The 23,870-nt window shown below is 33.9% G+C and overlaps 1 protein-coding gene across 5 annotated transcripts in view; it reads right to left on the bottom strand.

Annotated features, from left to right (window-relative positions):
- FER (FER tyrosine kinase) overlaps positions 1–23,870 on the bottom strand; it is a 411,880-nt gene that overhangs the window by 305,754 nt on the left and 82,256 nt on the right. For all 5 annotated transcript variants that reach the window (XM_037138616.2, XM_037138612.2, XM_037138614.2 and 2 more), the window contains 3 exons: positions 3,880–4,063; positions 1,682–1,819; positions 638–757 (listed from right to left, as the gene is read on the bottom strand). In XM_037138616.2, the coding sequence (XP_036994511.1) occupies positions 638–757; positions 1,682–1,819; positions 3,880–4,063 (442 nt within the window). The remainder of the gene's footprint in view (positions 1–637; positions 758–1,681; positions 1,820–3,879; positions 4,064–23,870) is intronic.

Raw genomic sequence — 23,870 nt, 5'->3', positions numbered from 1 at the left:
AAGTTTCTTGAAAAAAATCAAGAGACAAGTTAAATGTTTAAAAGTAGAATGGCTCAATTATATTTTCCAAATTTAAAAATGTACTATTCATAGGCTTTAATACTTTAAAAGGACTAAAAATACACATTAAGATTTCTCGAAACTACTTTAAAATTGTATGAAATAGCAATAATAAAGTGAAGAAGGAATTCATTTGCTAGCCTATAGTAGAAGACATCTCTGCTTTAAAATAACTCAATTACGAGTCAAATTTTTATACTAAACACTGCTGACATCTACCAGTCTCTTACCACCAATAGTCTCCTCATTTCCAAAATGGTTCTGCCAATAAGTTTTGAGGATGAAAAGGGTTTAAAAAATAAATTTTGAAAAGAATAAAGCATTGTCCCAATATAAAGTATTAATAATAACTGAATTAATATATCGCACAGAATTTTGATTTTCAAAATTACCAAAATTAATTAGTGGATAATGAGTAAAAGTTAACATGGTTCTTGAAACATTTCATTCTGATCAAAAAACTTATTATTTTTCATTACTTGTAAAAAATAAAAATTGGGATACAAAATCCCAGAATGTACAGAATATATTATAATAATGCTAATATTTAAACTGTTCGGGCTTTCCAAATACTTACATTACTTGTAAACTTTCTGCTGTTAAATTATTCCACATAATCTCATTTGCCTGAAGATTTTCATTTTCTTCTAGTAAGGAAGTATCAAACTCAATTTCTTGCTCTTTAGCAGCTGAAGTTCTAGTGAAGCATGCCAAATAATTTTGATCAATATGAATATCCAATCATAATTTATCTTAGTATACCAAAGGCATAACATTTTTTCTCATCAAAAATTATAATAACAAAGTAAACTTAAATAAAATAAATAAAATTAAACCCTTGGCATCAAAGATCTAGTCATGTAATTTTAGCCTTAATTTCCTCTTTTATAGAATGTGGATATTAACTAGTTTTATTCCTGACACGATGGTAATGAATATAAAATAAGATGAATGTATGGAAAAGTAACTGGTATATTATAAAGCTTAATATACAAAGTCAGAGTACTATTATTATAGAAATGTTAAAAATGTAATTTCATGGATTAAATATGGGCTTAAGAAATGATGTAGTGACAACTAACAAATTTTTAAAGATTACAATATAAATAGTTATTTTCATGGAGAAAGGACTTTGAAAATACCATAATTTGCCATTTATATACATTTATATACATTTATATACACTTATTGCCCAAATTTTTGAGGGAAAAATTAAGGATGTGCATTACATATGGGTAGTACTATCTCTATATCTAGATAAATGTTTCTAATTCGTTTATTTATGCTTATATATTAAAAGTATAATTCTAGAAAGCCATGATATCTGTGTGAAAAATAATACCCTTGAATAAAATAATCAGTTTTGTTTCTAAATGTTAATTAATTAACTAGTTAATTAATTAAAAATTTAAAATGAAAGTTTTTTCCTAAAAATTTGGACAAAAAATGTGGGTGCACATTATACATGGCAAAATATGGTAATTAAAAGCAGACAAATTAATCTGAAATATCTAATGTCCTAACATCAGTTCACTATTTCTTATTTAATTTGCTTATATATTATATGATAGAAAAAATAACACTATAAACAATACTCAAAGAAGAATGAAAACATACATACCTGTGAACATCTATAAAATTATTGTATTCTGTGCTAGGGTCTATCTGCTCAACCGACATTTGAATCTCTTTATGGACATTTACTATTTCCTCAGTAACAAGACTAGTTATCTGGCTGTATTCATCAAATATGCCTTTTCTGAAAACAAAAATAAAATTTTACAACATTTTTAAGTTGATAAACAAAAACAAAGAGCCAAAAGGAATTCACAACAATACACATAAGAAATGTAATAACAATATTTACAAATGGTGGTTTACGTACCACCTTTTTTCATATACTTGGATAGTAAAGGAATCACACAAATATACAAATTAGCAACTTACATTTGATAAAGTAAAATATCTGCAAATTATCTAGGATAAGGCATTACCATTTCCAATCTGTATTTGAGATGTCTAAATGTAATAAGGTCAGTGTTGATCACTTTCTATTTCTCAGTACTATGATAGAAATTTTGGATTTTATAACACGGAACTATGGACCCACAATGGTCTCTTGAATGTTTCTTTCTAGAATCTGTTATTTCCACACAAGCCCTCCCATTTAGTTCTTCTCTTGCTCCTGGGCCTCAACTCTTCGACCTTCAATAACATCTAGATCTCTTCTCCTGGCCTCCAGTCAACAGCAAAAATGTCATAATTTATTTGGTGTTACCTAATAAATGCAAAAGGAAAAACTATTCTGTCATAAAGACTTGATCGCTACTTAAGAATGCTATACCATTAGTCATTACTGGCCCTCAACAATGTGTGGACGGACAAGCTTATCCTGCGTATGTCCAAATAAATATAAGGCATTGTTTGTTTTTCTTTCCCAAAACCATTACAAAATTTCTCTTATTATGAACTATATTCTCAGTCACTTAATTTTAAATAGCAAAATAATGTTTGGGTAAAAAAACTAGATTTAAACTTCTTTAAGCAATGCTAGTTTGGAATGATTATAGAAATCACCAGACACAATTTTTTAAAAGCGGGGAGGGCAGAGATATTTAATGAGGATTTAGTAAATATTATTGGGGCTATGGCCTAATAATTCAAAGTACTAAATAATAGAAATGTAAATAAGCCTGTCTAGGTAATTCTAATAAAGCAATATAGTAAGTCATTATGATGGGATGATTAATAATTACCTTTAAGACACACAGTGGGGGGACAAAGTCTCCCAATGTTGTATGAATGAATACCTGTGACATGGGATTCAATTTCACTGATATTTCCATGCTTGAAGTTTTTAAATGCTAGTTGTGAAACAATTTAATAAAAATAAAAATAATACGCTGTGGGAAATCATTATATATTTCAAAAATATTCTAGTGACATTGATGATACTATTACTGAAGATTTGTATGAAGAGTTTCTAAAATATTGACTTATTAAATGAGAATAGAAAGTAAATATTTCTGAATCAACATAATTTAAAGTAGATATGATTGAATTTTCAAGTTAAATATTTTAAGTGGGCATTTCATTATTTTTATCAACAACCTTAAAAGTTTACATATTTAAGTTGACTACAAACACTTCATTTATCTTCCAGTGGGAAAAATGGATGACCATCTAAACCAGCTAATAAGGGAAATGAAGTCTACCAAAGGGTGGCATATCTTTTCCTATTGTCCTGAATCGATACGTATGGTATACATGTGCATTTAACCAAGTATACTGTTATTGGCTCCTTGAAGGCAACAATTGTGGCCTACTCATTTCCATATTCAATATGCTTTATATGCAGTAGAATTTTAATAAATATTTGTTGATTTTAATCTCATTCTACAAGAAGATGGAAGATAAACTTCAAAATATTCTTTCCTTCAGGTTGTTTTGCTGCTCAAAACTTAAACACCCAATCCTGTGGAGACAGACATCCACTTAACACTTGTCAACTAATCAATTTTTTTCATATAAATTTCCAGCTAATTGAAGAAAAAAAAAAAAGAGGGGCAATTCTTGGCTGGAAGATTTAGGAAAAGTCTTAAATTTAAAAAAATAACAAAATTTTTAAATAAGCCTTTAAAAAAAGACCTCCCTAAAGCCTGAAAAGATTTGGGAAAATTAAGCATAAACTGAAGGGACACCAGAACTAAAAATGAAGAAGAATCAAGGTAAAAGAGGTCTGAAACACCCATTGGTCTGGGTCAATAAGAAAAATCACTTTATGATGGGATTTTATATCAAATATGAAATGTGACTTACAGTGCTTTTATCATTTCTTCCTGCATCTTCTGTAGGGAGTCCAGAAGCAGAGGAAGTGTGGTGTCATAATACTGACTCTGATGAAGCTGTGCCCCTTTCAATGCCAATACATATTGATTATGCAACATATGAAGTTTCATTGTGGCTTTGTCGTAACGTTCCTTGGCCTTTTCAGTTTCTTTCCCTGAAGAAATCATTGACATTATAAATGAGATAATAAAAAAGTTTTATTGTCTCTGTATGCAAACTGAGTCACCACTATTTTATGTTATTTTCACACATTTTATGGATAATCAAAAGTTATTGAACATATACTATGTACTTAGCTCTATGCAAAGTACTATTTCTTTTTTCTTCTTTTTCAGTAGATCCTGCTTACCATGTTCATAGAACTGAAAAAACAGTTTAATGCTTTACTCATACTTTACACTGAGCTGCTCTGAAGGAGGCACGCATTACAGTAAATGTTTAGTGAATGAAGAATAACATAGTTTTTTTATAAAATTGTACAGCTACATGACCCTTCTCATGTCCAAGCAGCTTATGCGAAATTGAAACAGCAGTGCATATAAAGTTATACTACCAATAAAACAAGAACATTTGTAAATAATGTTAAATTTTAAAATCTGTGTTTGAGATATCAACAAAAACAAGGGAAGTCAGACAACACTTTGCAGAGAAAACAGACCTTAAGAGATGAGGCAAGTCTGAAGGTATAAGAAAGACAGAAGAGATGATAGTTCTCCCCTCTCACCCTCTTTTCCTCCCTTTCTTCTTTCCTTTCATTCAATGAATATTATTAATTGATTACCACCAGGAATTCTGTTGAACACTGGGAATTCAGTATTTGGCAAAGCAGAGTCCTTGATTTTAAGGTCTGGTGATTTGGACTACTGAGTGAAAACATAGAAAGAATAAGCAATGATACACAGGCAAGGAGATAAACTCAAAGAAAGCAAATTTTGAGAAAGTGAAGAAAACATGTCCACATAAGCAGGGCAATTTTAGGTAGTAAATGGCATGAAAATTAATCAGAGATATTTAGACAAGATGTGGGACAAGTCTAGGAGATAATGATAATATCACGAACTACAACTTTTTGTGGTTCCTTTACTAAAATCATTCAGAAAATATTCACAGATTAATAATATAAATAAATGACTATATAAATAAATATAATTTTCAAGTAGATGTTTAATTGTGATGTAAACTAAACAAGAATTTCTTCCCAATTATTTATATTTAGGGAGTAAATTTTTGAAAATATTAACTTTTGCCCTCTTTCCAAGGAGAGTCCTCCAAGTGAATCCTCTCCCCAAAATAAATCTTAGGTTGAGAATTTCTGACACCAGAGGCTCTCCTTTGCTGCCATTCTGTTTAGGCTCAGCACATGAGTATTCATTATGGATGGGTATCAGAAAAAACATTCCCCAGGGCCAAAAGCAGAGAAAAAAAAAATCAGTTTTTGCAGAGAGAGACCTCAGACCCTTAAACCATGCCCAGGCAGAACAACAGAAGAAATCCCTTGATTTTCTCATCACCCCTTTAATTCTGAGGTACAGTAACTACAATCAGCTGGTAAAAAAAAAGAAGCAAACCTGTCTAGCACACTGGTATGTCTCTACTACCAACAAATCTAGTGCTTCCAAGTACCAGAAACATCACTCACTTCTCCCAGGGAGCTGCACACAATTATTTTACAGATCATAAATCTCTAGCAATACTCCATTAGCAGGTTTCTTATACCTGGTGATATTAATAATTGTTCAAGTTATTCACAAAATGTTGCCCTAGATATCCTATTTAACTTTATAAAAGTATCTTTCCTAACCCCTCTCACTACTGAATGGAACGAAGTTCTAATACTAGGTAGGGGAATAGGGGCAAATATACTAATTCGGTTCTATATGAAGGAATCAGAAAAAAAATCATTAGGCACTAAAGAAAGGAGTTTTCTCACTTTCTAACTACAACTGACTCGAGAATAATATATTTGGATGATATATTTTATTTCATTAACCAGTAATCATACAAATTTTTAAGTACATAATGGAAAGAAAAATTCATGAAATAATTCTTCCCCTTATATAAAGAATGCTCTGAGATTTTTTCAAAATTCTATTATATATTAATTTTGAATTTTTTAATGTTCATTCTAAAACCAACATGTTTTTGCCTCAGTTAATATAAATCACCAGAGACATTTTATCTAGCTCTAAATGACAGTCATGATTTTTTAATTTAGCAATTAATAAACCACTTCAATAATATTAATTACAAGTGACTTTTAATGCTCTCATGAATACCTCCCCCTACTATTCAGTTAGTATAAGAAACTAGTCCTTTGGCTAGGAGCTAAGTCACATTAATGCCTGAGAAAGAGTGAAAGTCCCTACACACCTACTGCAGAAGCTACCAAAGTCCTTACTAAGGCCCTTTTAGGTGTTTTTGGTTTTGGTGGGGGGTTTTTTGGATTTACCATTTCTAAGTTACTTTAAGTTTCTGTTACTTGAAATTTGACAAATTCTGACAACAGCCAGTCCAAAAGATCATTTTCCTAATGCATATAAATTGATTCCAAATAATGAAAAGTTTTCTAGAGTCCAAATGTTCACAGTAAGACAATAAAGAGAGCATATACCAGGCAAAAATATTTCAATATTGTGTTATAATTTCTTAAACTTTTTTACAAGTGTAAAAGTATAACTAGTGAATTCAGTGAATTCCATAGTTTGTTACTTTTTGAAATGTTACTTTTCATATAAACTCTATTATTTGTAATTATTAATTGGATTTTTTTTAGTATATAACTTTAGGAGTCACACTCTCCACAGGAACATTTTCATGAGGACGTTTAAAACATTTAAATCACCCATCTGTCCTCCTATTTACACAGATTTTTAAGCTGCACACTACCCATCTGTCTTTCTAGGTGGTGCAGAATGATTCACTAATATGTAATACTCATCTCATTAAGATTTTATAATCCAAAATAACATTATAAAAGTTAAGAAGTTTCAAGATACTTTTTTATCAGATATGGTGTATGACAAATAAGCTGAAGAAGGCTGTTATAGCCAAATCTAATTATCAGTGGTCATTAGCACAATTTGGAAAAAAAATTAAATACCTCTGAAAACATCCAAGGCAGCTTCCATTACATTAAGTTAGTGATAATAAATTATTTAAAAACAGCATTGAACTTAAGACTGAATTTGGGGTATGTTTTCATAGGGATTTGGCAGTTTTTGTACTCTACAGCTCACATACTCTTGTGCACTTGGTTATAAGGTCTACTTGGTACACTCTCACGATCAATTACCCTGTCACTCTTCCTCTCTTGCAGGAGAAAAAAAAGTTTCAAAACCATGTTCGGTTGGTAAAATTTGAAAAAAAATTCTATTGTACTTTTTCATGATTTGTTTTAAATTAAATATTTAGGGTTCCATTGAGACTATAAGAAAATTCAAGAAATACTAATACTATGTGAAAATCGAAAGTATGAATAGAACTAAAAATTCCATCCATTTAACAAAATGTATTACCACAAAGCTACCTAATATGATGATTTTTTTAATTATTTAATTTTTTATTCTTGTTTATTACTTCTACTACAGTTGTCTCGATTATTCCCCTTTGACCTCCTCCTCCCAGCCCACTGTCAACTCCCATAGTCAATCTCCATATTGTTGTCCATGTCCATGGATCATTTATACATGTTCTTTCACTCATCTCTTCCCCTTATTCCCACCATTCCCCACTCCCCTCTGGCAGCTATCAGTCTGTTCCAGGTTTCCATGTTTCTCATTCTGTTTTGCTCATTAGTTCATTTTGTTCACTTGATGTCACATAGAAGTGAGATCGTACAGTATTTGTCATTCACTGACTGGCTTATTTCACTTAACATAATAGCCTCCGCTTCCATCATGCTGTTGCAAAAGGTAGGATTCCTTCTTCTTTATTTCTGCTGCATAGCATTCCATTGGGTAAATGTACCACATTTAGAAATTTTTTTTTTACTTTAATTGTTGTTCAAGTACAGTTTTCTGCCTTTTACTTCCACCCCAGCCCACCTTCCACGCCCTGCGCACCTCCCTGCCATTTCCACACCCACCTTGTTTTTGTCCATGTGTCCTTCATACTTGTTCCTATGACCCCTTCCCCTTTCCCCCTGAAATTCCCTCCTCTGTCCCCTCTGGTCATTGTCAGCCTGTTCTCTATTTCAGTGTCTTTGGTTATATTTTGCTTGTTTGTCTGTTTTCATGATTAGATTCCTGTTAAAGGTGAGATCATATGGTTTTTGTCTTTTACCATCTGGCTCACTTCACTTAGCATAATGCTTTCCAGTTTCAACCATGCTGTGGCAAAGGGTAGGAGCTCCTTCTTTCTCTCTGCTGCATAGAATTCCATTGTGTATACGTACCATAATTTTTTGATCTATTCATTTACTGATGGGCACCTAGGTTGCTTCCAACTCTTGGCTATTGTAAATTGTGCTGCTATGAATATTGAGGTGCACAGGTTCTTTTGGATTGGTGTTTCAGGGTTCTTAGGATATAATCCTAGCAACGGAATCACTGGGTCAAAGGCAGTTCCATTTTTAATTTTTTGAGGAAATTACATACTGTTTTCCATAGTGGCTGCACCGGTCTGCATTCCCACCAAAAAATGTACTAAGGTTCCTTTTTCTCCATAACCTCTCATGCACTTGTTGTTTGTTGATTTGTTAATGATGGCCATACTGACCAGTGTGAAGTGGTATCTCATTGTGGTTTTAATTTGCATCTCTCTGATAGCTAGCGATACTGAGCATCTTTTCATGTGTACTCATCTTTCCATATATATATATTCTGTATATCCTCCTTGGAGAAGTGTCTGTTCAGGTACTATGCCCATTTTTTAATTAGTTTATTTGATTTTCTGGTGTTGAGTCATATGAGTTCTTTATATATTTTGGAGATTAAACCCTTGTCCAATGTATCATTGGTGAATATTTCACCCCATAGAGTCAGTTCCCTTTTCATTTTGATAATGGTTTCCTTAGCCATGCAGAAGCTTTTTAATTTGATGTAGTCTCATTTGTTTTTTTTACTTTTTATTTTTTTAAATATATTTCATTGATTATGCCATTACAGTTGTTCTATTTCCCCCCTTCATTCCCCTCCACCCTGCACACCCCCTCCCCCACAATTCTCCCCCTTTTGGTTTATGACCACGTGTCTCAAGTTCTTTAGATTCTATATTTCCCATACTATTCTTGCCTCCCCCTATCTATTTTCTACCTACCACCTATGCTACTTATTTTCTGTACCTTCTCCCCCCTTCTTCTCCTCCCACTCCCCTGTTGCTAACCCTCCATGTGATCTTCATTTCTATGGTTCTGCTCCTGATCTAGCTATCCTCTTAGTTTGCTTTTGTTTTAGGTGTGGTTCTTAATAACTGTGAGTTTGCTGTCCTTTCACTGTTCATCTTTTTTATCTTCTTTTTCTTAGGTAAGTCCCTTTATCATTTCATATAATAAGGGCTTGCTGATGATGAACTCCTTGAATTTGACCTTATCTGAGAAGCACTTTATCTGCCTTTCCATTCTATATGAAAGCTTTGATGAATAGAGCAATCTTGAATGTAGGTCTTTGCATTTCATGACTTGGAATACCTCTTTCCAGCCCCTTCTTGCCTGTAAGGTCTCTTTTGAGAAATCTGCTGACTGATAGGAACTCCTTTGTAGGTGACTGTCCCCTTATCTCTTGCTGCTTTTAGGATTCTCTCTTTCATTTTAATCTTGACTGATGTAATTATGATGTGCCTTGGTGTGTTCCTTCTTGGGTCCAACTTCTTTGGGACTCTCTGAGCTTCCTGGATTTCCTGGAAGGCTATTTCCTTTTCCAGATTGGGGAAATTCTCCTTTATTATTTGTTCAAATAAGTTTTCCACTCGTGGCTGTTCCTCTTCCCCTTCTGCCACCCTTATAATTCGGATGTTGGAATGTTTAAAGATGTCCTGAAGGTTCCTAAGCCTCTCCTCATTTTTTTGAATTCTTGTTTCTTCATCCTTTTCTATTTGGTCATTTTTTCTTCCTTCTGGTCCACTCCTTTGATTTGATTCCCAGTTTCCTTTCCATCACTATTGGTTTCCTGTGCATTTCCCTTCATTTCAATTAGTTTAGTCTTCATATGTTCCTCTAATTTGTGACTAAAATCAACCAGTTCTGTGAGCATCCTGATCACCAGGGTTTTGAATTGTGCATCTGAAAATTTGGCTATTTCTTCATTGCTTAGATTTATTGGCTCTGGGGCTCTGAGTTCTTCTTGAGCCATGTTTTTATCTGTTCATGCCTGTTACGTATGATGAGCGGAGCCTTAGGTGTTCACCAGGGCGGCTCCCCCAGGTTGCTGGTTTGTGACACTGTATGTGGGGGCATGGTCAGAGAGGGGCTATGGCAGCCTCCTCTGCCACTTCCTGCCACTGGGGCCTGCACTGTCTATCTCACTGCTCGCTCCTTCAGCAGTTTATTTGTGCGTGAATGTGTGACTGTGGTCAGCCCTCAGTAAGTCCGCCCGCTACTCCACACCTGGGATACACCCACGGCTGCTGGCCTGCCTGGGTTTCGAGCCCAGGTCGGTCCAGTGGATCTTTCCTGCCCAACCCTGCGCTGCTGCTGGCTCTGCCCCTCTTACCGGTTTGGCTGAAGGGTTCGTTGTTGTCAGACTTCCGTATAGTTCAATTTTCTGTGGTTTGGCTGCATTTTTCTTGCTAAAACTTTGTTGTTTTTAAACTTGGTTGTGTGAGAAGGCACAGTGCTTCCACCTACGCCTCCATCTTGGCAGAAGTCCCTAATATGATGATTCTTAATATGTAAGCTTTTTGGCTTAGAATATCTCAGATCACTATTATACATTCTTAACTTTTAAATAACTACACTTGAGCTGGAAACTAACACAAAATACACAGAGTGAATAAATTCTTATTGACAGATGCAGAATTATACCTCTGTTGATGTATGCTTTTATTTTGTTTTGTTTTTTAATGAGAAGCATTGAGCAAGGCATGGAGTTGTTTTGTGTCAATTAACAGGGAGTAAACCATCCAATTTTTCCTTCTCCACATAATGAAATTCACAAGAGATTGAATTATAATTCTTTGCCATCACTTGTTGACAAATCTGTTTAATGTCTGTAATAACAGAGTGTGTATACAACATGTCATGCCATAAACAATATTATGAGGCTAGCAAAACTCAATTATGTAAGTTTGACATTCACAAGAGACAAGCTAGACTACTCATTAAGCAAGTCTAGAAAGACAAGTGTTTTTTATTATAAACTTCTTAAGTGTTTACCTTTTGTTAAATATCATGACGGAAAGCCTCTTGATAATAAATGAGAAATGACTATTTTATAAAAATAAAGTGTCAGCAAGTAAACTCTGATTAGAATAACTAAACATTTACCAACTTATACTTTTCCTGTCTATCAAACATTCTTCCTCAACTCTACAGTTTTTACTTATTACTCTAAGAAGAAAATGAACAGATATTTAGCTTAACTTATGAGTTACTTGGGGCAAATGTTTATATATTTCTATTCACTGGAAGTTAAAATTCAAGTATAATATGTGGTAACAGTGCAGGAGCTGCCTATTTTACTTGGTATTGTTCTAACAATAATAAGAAGTCAGTTTTTGTCTCAGCCTCTCTTCTGATTAGCTGTGCAACTCAGGCAAGTCAGTTCATCTAAGGTTTAGCTTCTAATTTACAAATGTGGCAGTTAAATTACCTGCTGGATTGTGAGGGAGATCAAATGGCAGAAAATTGTCAAAACACACAGTTAACAGCAAAGGCTAAAGAAGACACTGAATTGAGAGAGCTAAGAAAAACCTTTGTGATCAACTACTACTATAAAGCATTCTAAAAATACAATAGGTGTAGTCTTACTTTGTTACTTCTAATTTCTTGGTATAAGAATATTTGCTGTAGTAATCAAGAAATAGTTATTAATCATGTACTATTGGTCTTAAGATGTTCAAGAAATTAAAATAACTATATTTTATTTTAAAATTAAACATAAGCTACCTTTCAAGAGCAAGATCTCTAACTCTATGCAACACCATTTCCTTACATATAATGATTGCTGGATTCAATTGACACATAGTCTTTTACTAACCTATAAATTGGATGACATACTATATTCAGATCTGCATTCTATAATGTCACAAAGCTGTGAATGGAGGGATTCTGGGGGGCTGAGATAGGAGCAACTGCATAATTCTGAATCCCCCACATGTCATCTAAAATATAAGTTAAAGGGTATTGAAAAACAAATAAAACTCACTCTCTCAACATAATTAATAAATAATCAGAGAATGTCATAATAAATAACAGTTAAAACTATAACAAAAACATTTCCAAAGGATAGAGAAGACAGTCTGAGTTTCTCTCAAATACAGAGAAAGAAAAAAAGATAAAGCAAATGTGGTTAAAAAAGGGGGGAAGGGGAATACGGGTGAAGGGTGTACTAAGATTTTTATATTATTGTGTCAATATTTCTGTAGCTCTGAAATTATATCAAAATAAAAAGCTAAAAATGGAAAGTTGTGAAAATCTATCAAAATTCAAAAGTACCTGACTATTCACTAAATCTAAAAAAAAAGGAATTATTTAGCCTAGATATAAAGTCTCAATTATTTGTTCTTTTAATATTCTTCAAATATCAATCCTGACTTCCCAGATTAAAAAAAAAACTTAATATGTATGTTTCAAAGCAGGTGTTTTTGCACTATCAGTAATATTAATAAAGATAGCCAAAATGTAAAAATAAACAAACCCTATCACTCTCTATCATTCTAACTTTATAAAATTAGTCAAGCGTGTGTAAGAACAACATTGACAACAAATTAAGGGCATTCCTCCTTCAAATCTTTATCCAGATTCCACAGTATCCTAGGTTCTGTGAGGGACACACAGTCACAGTCTCTTCCTAAAGACACTTGGCAAGAAAATCAAAATGGCAGCTCACAAAAGAATCATCATAATGTTAGGTTATAATGTAGAAGAGGGAGTATATAGACCACTGTTTACTTAGCATGGATAACCAACTAACCTCAAAATCCTAATAATGTACTATAATATGTAATGTTATCTAATAAGTTAATAAATCCCTTAATGGCTTAAAAGTGACAGGAGATAAACAGGCTTTATCTAGAAGAAAGAGACAATACTCACTGCTTATAGAGAAGAAAATTGGGCAATGGATAAAAGGAAAACTTTTTACTACATACTTACTGGCTATACCTTGTGATCTTGAATTTTAATTCAATATTAGCAACAGTCTATGAATACCATTTTAAAAAATAAGCAATTTAAAAGAACATCCAGAAGCTCTCACCAGCAAATCTAACCTCTTATTGTATATGGCTGTATATCTGGCCTTCTCTAACAAACTGTTAATATGAACAAACTATCCTTGTTCTAGCTTCGGACAATTCACTTGAGTACTGGATCCATCCTCTCTCACCTACTCAAGTATATTTGCTCCAGCAGTCTCTTCCTGCATTCTGCTGCATCATCAGTTTTTCCTTTTCTACAGAAGCATTTTTATCAGCAAACAAGTAGTCTTAAAATATCCTCCCTCACACCCTGGCTGGTGTAGCTCAGTGGATTGAGTGTGGGCCTGTGAATCAAAGGATTGAGGTTTATTCCCTGTCAGGGCACAGTCAGGGCACATGCCTGGGTTGCAGGCCAGTTCCCAGCAGGGGACGCATGAGAGGCAACCATACATTGATATTTCTCTCCCTCTCTCCTCTCCTTCTAAAGACAAATGAATAAAAATCTTAAAAATATATATCCTCCCTCACAGTGAAAGACAAATACCATCTCACCTGCAGAACCTAAACAAGCAAGTAAAATATAACCAGAGAAACTGAAATAAAGAACAAACTTGACAGTAACCAGAGGGGAGGACCAGAGGAGAGGGGGATGGGAGATAATGGGGGAAAGAAGAGAAAGGGTCATCAAGAAACATGTATAAAGGACCCATGGACAAAGCCAAGGGGGTAAGGATGGAGGGTGGGAGGTGGGGGTGAGTGGCAGGGGAAAGTGATAACATGAAAACAGACACAACTGTATTTGAAAAACAATAAAAAAATAAAAATAAAAATATCCTCCGCTGAATCTACTTATTTAATTACTTTCCTATCTTTAAGATTCACCTATACTAGTTATCTCTGGTTTCTTTCCTCTCATTCTTTGTTAAACCCATCCAATTCGGGCTTTTTCCTCTACTGCTCCACTGAAGCTGTTCTTGTCAATGTTACTGATAACCTATGCTTAGCCCTCATCTTCCATTTTAGCAATACTCAACCTACTTAATCACTTGTTCTTCCCTGAAATCCCTTCCTCCCCAACTGGGCTTCCAGAATAATACATTCTTTTGATTTTGCTTTTATCTTGGTCTTCTTTATAATTTCCTCCTAATTTCCCAGATTTCTCAGTGCTAGGCTCAGTCTTCAAACTCTTCTATTTTCAATCATAATTAACACCCTTGGTATTGTCATCAGATCTTATGGCTTTAAATACAACAGTCAGATTTGTAGTTTTATCTCAGACCTCTCCCAGGAACTCCCCAGAACCGGAGGTCCAAGTAGAAAGTTGGCATATCCACTTAAATGTCTAATAAAAAATCTTAAAACCACACTCTAATCTTCACTTCCAAATCTGTTCCTCCTCCATTTTTCTCCATCTCAATTTGCAATGGCATCTTTCAGTTACTCATGCCAAAAATGTGGGAATTGTCTGTGACTTCTTATTCTCATACTATACCCAATTCATCAACAAGTCTTTTAAGTTCTATTTTCAATATACAGTTGACCCTCAGTTTTCATGGATTCCATATTTCCAAATTCTCCTACTGCCTAGCATTCATTTGTAAGCCAAAAATCAATACATACTGCTTTCCAAGTCAATCATAGACACGCACACACTCACAGCAGTGAAGGAGTCACACACATTACCAACTGAGAAAACTGGGTAAAGACCAGGAGAAAAACTTTTCATTGCATGCTCACCAGTTCTGTACATTGTGATTCTGAGTTTGGAATTATGTAAGTGTAAAGAACCTCTGTATTTTTTTGTTCCAGCTCTTATACTGTATAAACTGTCCTGTTTATAGTCTATTTAGTTCCATTGTTTTGCATCTTTTGTGCTCTGTTTACTATTTTGCTGTTTAAAATAGCCCTTGAAACATAGTGCTGAAGTGCTGTTTATTGTTATGCTCAAAATGGATGTGATGCGCCTTATAGAGAAAATATGTGTGTTAGTTTTAGTCATGAGTTATACCACTATGAGTTCACTGTTAATGATTCAACAATTTATATTAAATAAAGTGTCTTTAAACAGAAACACACATAAGACAAATGTATTGTTTGTTATAATGGGGATGTATTGTTCAACTGTCAAAAATGTGATCCTGCTTACAGGGGCCTACGTAACTCCTTATGTTATGTACACTAAGGGCAATGATTCAGTGCTCAGTTAATGCTCAGTTAGTGTTCACAATAATACTATAGAGCATAAATACCATAAATACCAAGAATCAATTGTATATCCAGAATTTGGACACTTCTAGTCACCTCTGCTACTATACCAGCTAGGTCCAAACCAGCACAATAGTGGGTTAGTGCAATAGCCTGGAAATAACTGGTCTCTTTACTTCCAACCTCTCCCACCCTCAGACTATCTATTTCAACAGGCTACCAGAATCGTCCTGTAAAAATGTCATTCCTCTGCTCAAAACCCACCAATGACTTCCCATATCACTCAGGGCAAAGGATTTTAAAAGTATTAACAAGATCCTACATAATCCATATCTCCCTTGCGACCACTATCATTCTTTCTCTCTGATCTGATCCCATACCTCCAGCATCTTTCCTTTATCAGTCCTTCAGTTCCAGCCACACAGGTGACTATAATACTTCTCAAATATGCCATATATGATCCCATCTTAGTGACTTTGTTTTGGCTATTCCCTCTGTCTGGAGTACTCTTTGCCCCCATAAAACTACATGCATCACTCCCTCACCTCCCTCACTCTTCATTTAAAGGTCTCTTTCTTCCATGACAACTAATGTGATCATTCCCCTAAACACCCTATCTACCTACAGCGTTTTCTCTATTGTAATTATTACCATCTAACATACTGTGTTTCACTTATTTTTTATTAATTAGGTATCTTCTGCTCTAAAACATAAGCCTGATGGAAGCAGAGATTTTTGGATGTTCTGTTATCTACAGTATTCCTAATAAAGTTAAAAGTGCCTGGCCCACAACAAGAAAGTGTATAAATTGCTATAGTTCTTATTTTTAAATAAATTTAAACAAATAAAATTCTTTAAAAGTTAAAAGTTATACAAAGATTACAATTTTACCTTCTGTATCTGTTTATATCATCTTTCTAGTAATAAAATCCAAAAACTAATATTGTTAAGGAGGTCACCTATAAAATATAGGGGAAAATCAGCAGAAGGATTAACTTCTCTTAACCTCTCTGTATGTGAAACTTAGCTTAATTTAATAAAACTAAGCAAAGGAGGGGGACAAATCAAATAATTATGCTTTCATTTTACTTTTAGGGAGTTATCTCCAAAATAACAATAAATCATGGAGCATATTCCATCCCACATAATATTTTACATGCATATTTAATGAGAATATTACAACTGTCACTCCAATTCCTATAACTTTAACCAAATGCAAATTATATTAATGAGTAAAAGTGCCAATACTCTTTATGACCTTGTAACGTTCCTATCATATTATGTTCCATGCAGTGAAAAGCATTCATGCCCTAAGTTAGTTAGTTGATAATATATCATGTGCTAATAAGTAGGTCTAAAAAGAGAGAAAAGCTCTCACTTTCAGGTCACTTTCAACAGAATTAATGATCAACAAACACAGCTTAAATTCTACTTTGGTCTTTAGCAAGTCCTGTTTCCAAAAATGTGTTTCTTCCTTCTGTATATTGAACTGACAGGTAAATTTGAACTTCAGAATATTTTTCTAGAGGACCTCCACACATCAGCCATATGTAATTTCGATTTTCAAAAATCTCCAAGATTTAGAGATTATTGAATAAGAAAGCTAGTTTCCATTCTTGGTAGATTTAAAATGAAGAAATAAACTAAAATAGCTTGTAGAAAGTTTTGTTGGCTTTTTTTATTTGGACTTATTTAAACATAAATCAACCATCTGTCTGATATCTGGGCTTATTTCAAACTTATTTCAGTACTTTCATAATTAAAGTACTCTAAAGAGACAATTCGATGGATCTAATAAATTTTAATTGGCTATAAAATATCACAGGACTATTCATAATGAATGAAAGGTGATTTAAGAAAATCTACTTCCAATTACAGAAAACTGTTTGCTTGACTGAAACTTAACAGCTAATTCACCTTACTGTTGTTGTAGGTGCCCTCTTACTACATCTGCTTAGGGTAGTGAGGGCTTGTAATAATCATGGAATCTACCAATCCTTTTGCAACCTTCTGTGTTTCTCATAGAGTAAGAAGAATTTGAAGGTGAGATTGTTTCCCACTCTTGTTACAAATGTGTGTGAAGAGAGAGCTCCTTTCTTATTCCCTAGGCTGGCTGGCATGGGCATGTGTCAGGTGGAGTGGCTCCTCATGTCTTGTTTCTTTTTCCTGAACGTGATGTGTGATAAAGCAGAAGCATTCAGACTTATGCCCCCCTCAATGCTATTGTGGGTATTCTGAGGCTTTGTAAATATAAAATGCTAGCATACTTTTAGCCATATAGTATGAGTGAAATAGGCCGCATCAGAATACATAACTCTGAGGTAGTTACTTCAAACATCTTTTCAGATACTTCAGCGTATCTTCAAGTAAGCTATAAAGCATCAAAGCAAAATCATGTTAAATTCACTTAATTCAACGCTAAATAGTTCAACATAGTTATGCTTAAATTATATAAAATTAGGATGCATTACATTTAATATCAATAATATGTTTTACCTTTGGGGAAAAAAAAGTGCTACACGGCAAAAGAACAAGGGCATATGTGTAGGTAAATCAGTAAAGATGTTATATATTTTCTACAACATAATCAAGTGTTGACTATAGCGAGACCAAAAGAAATCTGAGAATAAATAAACTCATACAACTCTCAAAACAAATGATTAAGGAAGATAAAGTCCACCAAGACTACAAAACTTAAGTAAGTGTGGTAAGTAGAAAATGAAACATTTAAGAAAAGACCCAATCAAAATTATCCAGACAAAATCTACAATTTCTAAGATGAAAAACACACCACATGGGTTAAAGACACTAACATTGCAGAAAATAACATTAGTAAATTTATAGACATAGCCATAGAAACTAACCCCCCCCCCCAAAAAAAAACAGAAAGAGAAAAAAGACAAGAGAAAGACATCAAAGCATCCACAGGCCGTGAGACTACACGCAGCCTAATGTACATGCAGCAGATTTCCGAAGGACAGCAGAAAGACGGAGACAGTAAACATATGTCAAGTGATAATGGTTGACAGTTTTCCCAACCCATGAAAACTATAAACTCTCAAATAGAAGAAGCTCAGAAACCACCAAGCACAAGGAAAATAGAAAAACTATATCATGGTCAAGTTGCTCAAAACCAATGATGAAAAGCAAACCCTAAAATCTGCCAAAGGAAAATAAAATGTGCAGAGCAACAAAAATAAGGAATAAAGCAGATTTCTCCATTGCATGACACTAGAGGAATATCATTAAAGTCCAGGGGGAAAATACCATGAAGACAGAATTCTACACCCCAAAAATATCTTTTTTTGCCCTGGCTGGTGTAGCTCAGTGGATTGAGCACGGGCCTGTGAACCAAAAGAGGGCGGTTCAATTCCCCGTCAGGGCACATGCCTGGATTGCAGGCCAGTTCCCAGCAGGGGCCAGTTCCCAGCAGGGGATGTACCAGAAGCAACCATACACTGATATTTTTCTCCTTCTCTCTTTCCCTTCCCTTCTAAAGATAAATAAATAAAAAATTTTTAAATTGTTAAAAAAAAGAAAAAGCTTATTTAAAAAATATATATCTTTTAAAAATGAAGGTGACATAAAAACTTTTTCAGATATACAAAAGCTAAAAGTATTACCCACAGACTTATAAGAAATGTTAGTTATTCATATAAAATGAAATGGTATCAGAAGAAATAAAGAATACTAAAAACATAACTATTAAAATATATGAAATATTTTTCTATAGTTTTAAAAATAATTTACTTTAAAAACATTAAAAATAGAGTGTACCATATATAACATGCAACAGTAAAAATATCAGAAAAATAACACAAAGACTGGAACACTGTAACTACTGTAAGGGTGCCCTATTATACACAAAGTGGTATAATGTAACTTGAAGGTATACTGTGATAAGTTAAAGATAAAATAAACCAAAAAGTTATAGCTAATACAACAACAAATAGGATAAAAAGGAATCTTAAGAAAAATTTTCAATTAATCCAAAAGAAGGCAGAAGAAAAGACAAGGAAAAAATAAAGAACAGATGGAACAAGGAGAAAACAAACTATAAGATGACAGATTTAAACCTGACATCATCAACAATCAAATTAAATATACTCTGCACCAAAAGGTAGAGATTATCAACATAAAAAAGTAAGACCTAACTAGACGGTGCTTGTAAGAAATGTATTTCAAAAATAAAGACTGGAAGAAGTTAGATGTAAAAAACTGAGAAAGATATACCATGGAAATACTAATAAAAGTAAAGCTGGAGTGGCTATATAATATCAGAATAGATAACACAGCAAAAAATAATACTAGGGATAACAGAGGTCACTTGATAATGATAAACGAGTCAAGTCTTCAAGAGGATATAACAATCTTGACTTCTTATATACCTAACAACAGAGTCTCAAAATACATGAAGCAAAAAACCTGAGAAAACTACAAGAAATAGAGAAATCCACAATTACAGTGGGAGATTTCAACTGACCTATCTCAATAGTTGATACAAGTAAACAGAAAATCAGTATAACATATTTAAAATTTGAATAATAATATTAATCAACTGGACCAAGCTGACAATATGAGGGAGGACCCCCAAGAAATGAAATTTACTTATATAAATTGTGTATTGATCCTTGCATGTTTAAACTTCCATCACCTTCAAAGTACTCTCCATTTGATGCAATACACCTATCGAGACATTTTTCCCACTGCTCAAAACACTTTTTGAACTTGTCAATTTTAATGCCTTTTAGTGCTTCTGCCATTTTTTGTTTCACCTCTTCTATATCAGCAAACATTTCCCTTTGAGGGCTTTTTTTCATTCAGGGAAACAAAAAAATGTTGCTCAGGGTGTGACTGGGTGAATACAGAGGTAGGGCATAGAGGTCATGCTGTTTTTGGTCAAAAATTGTTGAACATTCAATGTGGTATAGACAGGCACATTCATAAATTGTGGAGAATAACACCAATAAAATGGCATTGGTCCAATTAAGATAGCATAAATTATACAAAACAAAGTGGAGTCACTTATGCCAACTAAAATGGCTGTCAGCCATGACACTTTGGTTCAAGAGGAAAATGACCTCACAGTCAATTCATCTGGCAATGAGACATACCTGCCCACATGGTCAGAACATATATGTCTGGCAAGAAGACACACTTAAGGTATCTGCACTCGTGAGGAGAGTAGGCATGTCTGAAGAGTGGGGCCACCCATTGAGAAGCTCCTGGGGAAATTCCACACATGCCAGCAGGAGTCTTAAGCAGAACAGCCATGTACCACCCATAGACTCCTGGGCAAACTCCACAATGGGACTCAGGGGTGCCAAGACATTTATGAAAAAGACCCACAAGGGTGGAATACTTGACTTTCAAGGTATAACTGAGGCAGGTTCCAGACCACTGCTGAGAAAAGGAACCTCCACACACCAGAGTGCTGCTCCGTGCCATGTTGATCTCCCTTAGCACTGGCCGCTGGAGGCTCTGCCCTACTGGACTGAGGACTTCACCTGTCCTGCTACCCACATGGCTCTGGAAGTCCTTCCCTGCAAAATGCTGACAACTCCCTGTCCCACCATGCTGTCTCCTGGACATGCACACTCAGATTCAGGGACTTGGGTTCGTTATCCCCCATTGACTGCTGTGTGTGTGTTATATTTCTCTTAGATTGTTAGTGTGAATAGGACACTAATGTATGTTGATGTTACTTTGAGTGAACCTGCATTCAATAAAAGTGGAGTGAATAGCAGCATATTTACTGTGTGTTACTCTAATCTATTCCTTGGTGCTGGGCTGCTCAGCAGGCAGCTAGCTGAGCAGTTGGCCGGCTCACTTACAGGAAAGACTATATCATGAACAGACATTCATGACATAAATCACCCATCATGAAATGGGCAAACACATGGAAGGAGTCTTCAAAAAAAATTCACTGAAGCCAAACACAGCCTCTCAATCAGTGTACAAGAATGTCAGCTGGTACACTGAAACAGATGGGTTCCTAGAACGCTCACCTAGCACAGGAAGCCTGTACTAGAAGAGGCCTGCCCTCCGGAAGATAATTCTGGGTTTTTGGGGGGTCCTCCCTCATATACCACTCCAACCAATAATAAAATATATATTCTTACAAAGTACACATGAAGTATTTACCAAAATATACTATAGTATGGGCCATATAACGTATACATGAACATAAAAAAATAAAATAAATATTGTCAGACAAAATGGAATTAAATTATACTAAAAAATAGACTACTTCAAGAAAAATGCCATAAATTTAAGAAACTAAGTAACACCCTTCTAAATAACCTATAGATCAAAGAAAAGTATTTTGAACTGAATGATTATGAAGACAAAATAGTATATTAAAATTATTTAATAGTATATTAAATGTTTCCAAAGAGTAGTCAGGGATATTCATAGCATTAAATACCTGTATTAGAAATGAAGATAGTTCTCAAATCAATAATCTCAGCTTCCACATCAAGAAAGGAGAAAAATTGGTACACTAAGCCTAAACAATGTAGAAGGAAATAACAAAAACTAAGGAATAAGTCAATTAAATAGAAAGCATAAAAACAGAAAAAGAACAGCCAGTAAGTGTTGGTAAAGACGTAGTAAAAGGATATCCTTGTGCATTGTTGGTGGGATAAACTGGTGAGGCCACTATGAAAAACAATATGGAGGTTCCCAAAAAATTAAAATTAGAACTACCATATGATCCAGAAATCCCATTTCTGATTATTTTTCTGAAGAAATCAAAAAAACACTGTTTAGAAAGGATATAAGCACCCCTATTATCACTGCAGTATTATTTACAAAAACCAAGATATGGAAACAAGTCTAGGTGTCCACCAATTGATGAATTGATAAAGAAGATGTGACACATATATTCAATGGGATATTATTCAGTCACAAAAAAGAATAAAACTTTGCTATTTGTGACAACATGGATAGACCAAGAGAGTATTATGTGAAATGAATGTAGTCAGAGATATGCCATATGATTTCACTTATATGTGGAATCTAAAAAACAAAAAAAATGCACCAATAAAACAAAGGACTCATAAACACAAAAAATAAACTGATGACTGCCAGAGTGGAGTGACATAGGAGAATGGACAAAATAGGTGAAGGGGATTAAGAGGCACTAACTTATAATTATAAAATGAATACATCACAGGGATATAAAATGTACAACATATGGAATATAGTAAATGATATTGTAATAACTTTGTATGGCAACAGATAATTACTATTCATTGTGATGATCATTTCACAAGCTATACACATATGCTGAGTCACTATGTTGTATACCTGAAAGTAATATAATATTGTATGTTGAGAATACTTAAATTTTTTAAATAAATAAATGTAATAATAAGGCTATCAATCACTCATTCAGATGATGCTGCAGAATGATAACCACCTAAAAAAAGAAACAAAGACAAAAGCTGACCTTTGACAATATCAATAAAATTGATAAAACTTTTAGCCAAAATGAATAGGAGAAAAAAAGAGAGAAGACAAAAAGCACCAATGTCAAGAACGAGAAAGGAAATGTCACCACAAATTCTATAACTATAAAAAGGTGAATGAGGGAGTAAGGTAAACAACTTGACACCAATCAATTCAACAACTTGAATGAAATGAGCAAATTCCTTAAAAGATGTAACCTACCAAAATTCAAACAAAATGAAACGATAAACCAAATAACTATTTCAATTAAACAAAGTGAACTTATACTTTTAAAATCTTCACAAAAAAGGAAATGGACCCAAGTGGCTTAACAAGTGAATTCTCCCAATATTTCAGAAATATCACCTGTAGAATACAAATTGTTCTAGAAAATTAAAGAGGATGTAATAATTTAGAGGAGAGCATTACCTTTATATGAAAGTGAGACAAGATATTACAATAAACATACAAAAGACATAGATAAAAATTATAAACAAAAACTTAGCCAATCATATCCAACAATATAAAAAATGATATTACAACATATCCGAGAGGAACTATCCATCCTGGAATGTTGTAATATATGAAACATGTGAAAATCAATCAAAATAATTCATCATATTAAACCAAAAAGAAGGGGGAAAATGTCATCTCAATAGATACAGAGATAGCATTTGAGAAAACCTAACATTGATTCTAAAGTATGAATAGAAAGGAATTTCTTCAACCTGATTTTTAAAAATTTTTGAAAAACTACTGCTAACATCTACTTAATGATGGCAGACTTTCCCCAGGTTCAGGAGCAAGGAAATCATGTTTGTTCTTTCTGCTGCTATTCAACATAGCTAGGGCAATTAACAAGCAAAAGAAAAAAAAAGGAGACACCCAGGATGAAAAGGGAAAGTACAACTCTCTTTTCATAGACAACATGATCCTTTAGGAGTTCTCTCTGAAAAGTCATTTACTTATAAGATGATGTAATGGCAAATTTTTCCAACATTTACAAGCAT

Source organism: Artibeus jamaicensis, unplaced genomic scaffold (assembly GCF_021234435.1).
Source record: "Artibeus jamaicensis isolate MK-2021 breed Jamaican fruit bat unplaced genomic scaffold, CSHL_Jam_final contig_402, whole genome shotgun sequence".
In the NCBI taxonomy this organism is placed as follows: domain Eukaryota; kingdom Metazoa; phylum Chordata; class Mammalia; order Chiroptera; family Phyllostomidae; genus Artibeus; species Artibeus jamaicensis.
This window is presented reverse-complemented; position numbering and strand designations above follow the sequence as displayed.